At 38.0% G+C, this 6327-nt stretch overlaps 1 protein-coding gene across 2 annotated transcripts in view; it reads left to right on the top strand.

Annotated features, from left to right (window-relative positions):
* Positions 1-1761: 1761 nt before the first annotated feature.
* Positions 1762-6327, top strand: part of erbb2 (erb-b2 receptor tyrosine kinase 2) — a 36501-nt gene continuing 31935 nt past the window's right edge. Inside the window, exon 1 of one of the 2 annotated variants that reach the window (XM_025057283.1) lies at positions 1762-2036. In XM_025057283.1, coding sequence (XP_024913051.1) covers positions 1964-2036 — 73 coding nt within the window. In that variant the 5' untranslated portion in view covers positions 1762-1963. The remainder of the gene's footprint in view (positions 2037-6327) is intronic. The other variant, XM_025057284.1, reaches the window with a different exon arrangement.

Below are 6327 nucleotides of genomic sequence, written 5' to 3'. Positions count from 1 at the left end.
GTGTGGGGCGTGCTTCCCGTAGGGGGACGCAGTGAAGGGGCTTCCAATGGAATATGGCACGCTGGACATACATGTACCACCGCTGTAATGCTGGAATGATGCCAAGCCTCCAGTCACTAGGTGGCAGCAACTCATACAGTGCTTTGTACAGATACAATATATAGCATATGTTATTGATGTTTTACTGATGCTCAGCTTCGCTGCCGTCAGGATCCACCAGCGGTTCTTCGATGATGTTCCACTTCATGTTCACTTATAAAATACAGGCTGCAAAATGTTAAATTAATTAATAATGCCTTTTGGTATTTATAAAAAAAACTTTATTTAGATTACTATTTTTTTTTTTAAAAAAGGCAATCAACTGAAGGTATTTCCAATGGTGAGTCAAAGCTATGAGTAAGAGCTGGCTCTGGATTGTTAAAACTAGGGTTTTTTTTGTAAAGACCAAGCATTTTATAAGGATGGAAAATAAATAAATAATAAATATGTATAAATAAATATTATAAATATTTATATTATATATTGTATACATAATATATTATATTATATTATAATATAATATCATATATTTTTTATAATATAATATATAAAATTATACTTGTGATTTTACTTATATTATATTATATTATATTATATTATATTATATTACATTATATTATATTATATTTAAATAAATAAATATTATTTATAAATATATAAATAATATATGTATAAATAATAAACAATACATTTATTTGTTATAACATAACAAATAAAAATAAATAGAAAAGCACTTAGCATTTGACTCCTAAATATATTCCTGTTGTTTTCCAGTAGCTCCGTGCAGAAGTTTGGACTCTGACCCTAGCCGCAGAGGGGTGGGAAGAATGGACAGAGCCAGATGAATAGAGCCCATTCTTCGGTCGTCAACTACTCATCTGTGAGAGAAACTGCTGTGAATGCAGAAACGTATATAATGCATATTTGAAATCCATTCCTGCAAAGTCTCCCAGTTAGATAAAGTTTGATATTTTTATTTCACTCTGCAAAAATAAAACTTTAACACTGAAGTTTTGCACATGAGCCAAGCCAGGTCGAGAAACAAGTCAATAATTGACATGACGTGGGAGTTTCTAAAACCAAAAAATTATAACAACGAGGCACAAACTGCAGCTTCCCCCACGTTAGAAAACTTGCAGACTTCTTTCGGGAAGTATCGCAGCTACTTCCTGTCTGACCTTTGCGCCCCGCAATTGACTATTTTAATTCGTTATTTTATCCACTCAGTGACAATCAGTCCCAGAGCCACTGTGGGCCACAGCAGTGATTTTCAAACTATGGTATGCATACCACTACTTGGGCTCCCCCTTGTGATTTTAGGGGGGGGTGAGGAGGCCGAGGGGGGTGGAGGTTTTCAAACAGCCTTTCTAGTTTCTTTGTGTTTTGTTGTTAGGCTGTGTTAGTGTGGTTTCACAATTTAGTTTAAACGCTGTTTCAGTGCTACCTCGTTGTATAGTGTAGCTTTGGCTAACATGTGTCAACAGTCTCTACATTATTTCCTTCCTACATTGTGCTAAGCTAAGCGGCGTTAGCCCGTGCTGCTTTCTTATAATATTATTTAAATTTAAATGTAGGTGGTACATTTAGAGCTAAATATTTTAGAGGTGGGACATAGTTCAAAAAAGTTGGAAAACTGGTCTAGAAGTTTGAAAGGAGGGCGGGATTACCGTGAATCAGTGCGAGTTGCCCCTCCCCGTTTGGGCCTTCACGGAAGCGCGTCTCCCCTGCCTGCTCGTCTCCCTCTCTCGCTGTCACGCTTTACTACAACCAGTCACGGCATTCCAGAGAGGAAGTTACTAAGATTGGAAAACGCATAAACAAGTGTGAAGCTGTAAAAACTACGGGAAAGACAGCGTAGAAGTAAGAATAGTGACAACGGTGGGTCAACAGAACATGGAGTAGAAGCAGCGGCGGCTCGCAACAGATGGAGGCGTTGAGAAGTTTGCTGTTTGTCGGGGCCGTGCTGCTTGGAGCGTCGGCTGCGCAGGGCAGAGAAGGTGGGTGAACTTCCAGAGCTCCTCCCGACTTCCTTACGGTAAAAGTAGGATAGTCAAGGCGTGTGAGAGGGAGGCCTGCGGGCGACTTTAGTGGGACTGCGTGGGGGTCTAAGGCACATATTCCCGGCGAGGGACAACATTGTTGGTCGCTTCTTTCTTCCAGTGTGCGTGTGTTCATGTAGGCGCGTGCACATTTCTCGCACCTGTCACTCAGTCTGCTGCTCATCACTACATTCTTATAGTCGCAAGTAATGTCGCTTTTTTTTTTTTAAATTGATCAATTTCCCTCTTTTTTTTTTCTTAATTTGAAATTGCAGCAAGCATTTGTTGTCGTAATTTGTTATGGCTCGCGTCTTTTTAGTACTTTTAATGACTGACTAAAAATCAGAATATTGCGCAGTTCCCAGGAACTGGTTACATTGTACTGTTTACACTCAAGCAAAGTATCCACATTGTAGTCTTATTTGAAGTACACTGTGTGAGAGGTCGACAAACCTGAGAGGTCGACGACCCAGAGGAAAAATATTAGAACAAAACACAGCAGTATTTTTATAGAGAAATATTTTAAATTGAAGTATAAAAAAAAATAAACAAACAACAATGCATGTTCTGCAGTTGGAGTCTAATAATAATAATTCAGTAAATAAAATTCTGAATTTTTCCCAACCTCAACCTAAAATTGTTTCACAGCTCAGTTCTTAATCTCTCATTTGGATAAAATATTAAATGGTTTTGTTTCGTACCAATGCAAAATACAGTACTGTTTTGTATTTTGTTTTTTCAGAAATACATTTTCTCAATAGAATTGTAGAGCAGGATCTTAAAGAACATTGCCCCTTGATCAAAGTTATCGTGAAATGAAATGAAAAGTGCATGTTTTCAGTTGATTCTACTAACGTAAAAACACAGACCGACTGGCGTGAAAGAATAAAATACTTTTTTTCATGAAAAACAAATGTTTAAACCAAGGTTAACAGGTTAGGTGAACATAACAAATGTAACAAGATGATAAATATACTTTTACAGAGTTGTTATTTATGGTTAACATAAATGTTTTAATAAAAGATAGACAATGTTAAAAATTCAAATTAATACGCACCAGTGGCCACTTGGGGCAGTGTTTAAAAATAATCAGGAATCAAACTTTCTTATAAACATACAAATAGAAAATGAAATCTTAAATGTTGAGCAGCAGCAACTTGATGAGCTAAAACTACTTAACTAACTAACTAACTAACTAAATCAAACTAAAAATGAACAGAAAAAAGTCATTTGTATTCATCTAGTGGAAATGGTGCCAGAGGGAACACATAAGAGGCCACATACTGCTGACAAAGTTCATTTGTTTTTAAATCTCAGAAAAATATTTTTGCAAATTGTACCTTGACTCAAATGCTCACGTAACAGTCGTGAGTTTTCCACCGCGTGCAAAACAAATTTAGGATATTCTCTGATTGTTGTTTAACTTTCATTTGGTCAGTTGGAATTTTTTTTTGTCTTCTTTGTGCTTCTACCAACTATTTTTGCTTTTCAAAATGAGGGTATAGATCGCAGGCCAGAATTGTCCTAAAATTGAACATGGCGGGCCAGGGCAGGAGCAGATAGATGGAGTGTTCTTGTGAACTAAGATAAATGACATGTAAAAGTCATGCATAAAGGCTAAAATGCTAAAATGTTTTTATAATTTTCTACGCCATCGATTGGGGAAACGTGAGTATTGCAGGGAAACGGCAGAAGTATAATGATAATATAAATAAATGATATAATACATTTGGCGGGGCCAGATTAAAAAGCCGAACGGGTCGCAACCAGACCCCGGGCCTTAGTTTGCCTATGCCTGTTATAGATCGATATCAAGGACCTGCCTCAATTCCCAATTCCCAACCCAGATGTTGTTGTCAATTCCCAATTCCCTATCCTGATGTTGGATTGGTTAATCTCGATTATAGATAAGTAACAGGGACATTTGAGCGGCTGGTTCATTATGGGTCAACAAAAACAAACCGACAACAATGACAAGCACTGCGTTGTTGCCCAGGATCATGACAATGTCAATTATTCACTCGTGGCTCCAAAGAGGACATTGTCTGATAGAGGGCCATTTGTCCAACTGGGGCAGGCCTACATGCCTGTCACATTGCACATAACTCCCGCGTGCTAACAAGTGCCTGTTTACTGGATGCTGAGGTCTATAGATAACAGAAGAGGGCTGTTATATATTTTTAAAGTGCCTTGTTTTATTTCACGATTATTTAAAGTTTACTGTACATTTTAAAGAGCTTAAAATATAATCACTCCACATAATCCATTCATTTTCATCCGCTTATCCGTTACCGGGTCGCGGGGGCAGCAGTCTCCATGACCGCCACCTAAACCCCCCCAAACCTTCCTGCGGGTGGTGAGTCCACTGGAAGGTACCAACCGCCCTAACCGGGATTCGATCTTGCCCAGGAGGTGTGGAACCCTGAGGTGATATCGTTGTGATATTGTTGGCTTGTCACCTGATATTGTTGGCTTGTTCGGCAACCAAGTTATGGTACAACAACTGGGGACATTTTCGATTAAAGATTTTGTTCGTGAACCGAATTGTTCGAAAAGGGAGGTGTTCGACAACCGATGTTCCACAATGAATTCACATTCACGAAATGTAGTAATATTTGAAGCAACAATATTACATAAGTAAGTACAGCCAACCCCCGAGATACGAGCTTCTCGAAATACGAGTATCCCATGTTTTACGAGTCTGCAACTATTGAAAGATTTTGCTCTCGACACGAGGAAATATCTAGTTACGAATATCTGGCTCAACCGAGGACAGGCATGCGTTCAGTCGGACGACGTGGGGAAAGTCGCGAACTCTGATCCCAGAGCAGCTGCCGAGTTCATCATGAAAGTTTAGAGTTCAATAAAATAATAATAGAAAAAATATATATATAATATTTTCCATGGTTAATGGCCCTAACACTTTGTGCTACTGTCTCGCTCATTGTCCCTCGCGCGGTTATTTTACCCATTTTCATAGGAATAATATAAAATGTTTTCTTAATTAAGTTTATTATATATTATCAATATATTTGTTTATATCTATGTTTTTGATGTTTAGATGTTTAAAAATTAATAGTATATTCCCGGGGGGCTGGTTTGAATCAATTGGTTTTAAGTTATTTTTAATGGGGGAAAAAAAATGAAAATTCAATCTAGACACGAGTGCTGTTGTGGAACGGATCGAACTCGTATCTCGGGGGATCGGCTGTGTATAGACGTACTCGTTGAAGTACCCGTTGACTGTCGCTGCTGAAACCCTCGTCCAAACGCTGCAGTCGGGACGTGTAACTCACGTAACTCGCACACACAAACACACAAACTGCATTGTTTGCGTGAACAGGTTTGTGCACTTCTCTCAGTTGTGTTGATCTCCAAAGCATCATCGGAGTGTGAGCCCACAGTGATTTGTTGTCTTGCCTTACACTCGGCGACGCGTCGTGAGCGTGACTGACTACTGTTGGCCCGTCTTTAAAAAAAAAAAATGACAAAGTTCGCTGACGTCAATGGCTGATTCTTAGGTTTGTTTTGTTGTTTGACTTACACGGTCAAACACTGATGAACAGGTTGCAGGTGGCAAAACAACACCGTTATGCATCAGCTAGGTATGCACCAATACCAATTTGGTATTTAATAAAAAAAAAACAACAACATTAGCAAGAGCTACGAAAATAACGTATGGAGAGTAACGTGATGACGTCGTAAACTCGGCTTCGACTTTATTGTCAGATAAGTCGACGTGAAAAAATTGGAACTCGTCAGTGCATTAGTTTGAAGACTATTTGTTTAATATAGAAACATGTTTTCATTGTCAATTTGGTATTTAATAAAAAAAAAACAACAACATTAGCAAGAGCTACGAAAATAACGTATGGAGAGTAACGTGATGACGTCGTAAACTCGGCTTCGACTTTATTGTCAGATAAGTCGACGTGAAAAAATTGGAACTCGTCAGTGCATTAGTTTGAAGACTATTTGTTTAATATAGAAACATTAGGACAATAATAGTATTCTGTTAATGAGAAAAAAAAATCCAAAAATCTTTTTTTGGGGACCCATATTTTAAAAGTCGCAAACTTTTGCGACCCAGGTCAATAGACATTATTCGTAAAAACTCCTGGGAAACACTACCTTTGGAAATCTAATGTAATAATTGCATCTTTACAACAAACCAACCACAAATTAGCCAAATGAAAATGAATCAGCCACATAAAAAAATATTATTATTGAGCAGCATGTCATTTTTTTT

This window comes from Cynoglossus semilaevis, chromosome 8, assembly GCF_000523025.1.
Source record: "Cynoglossus semilaevis isolate Cse_v1.0 chromosome 8, Cse_v1.0, whole genome shotgun sequence".
Lineage (NCBI taxonomy): Eukaryota > Metazoa > Chordata > Actinopteri > Pleuronectiformes > Cynoglossidae > Cynoglossus > Cynoglossus semilaevis.
This window is presented reverse-complemented; position numbering and strand designations above follow the sequence as displayed.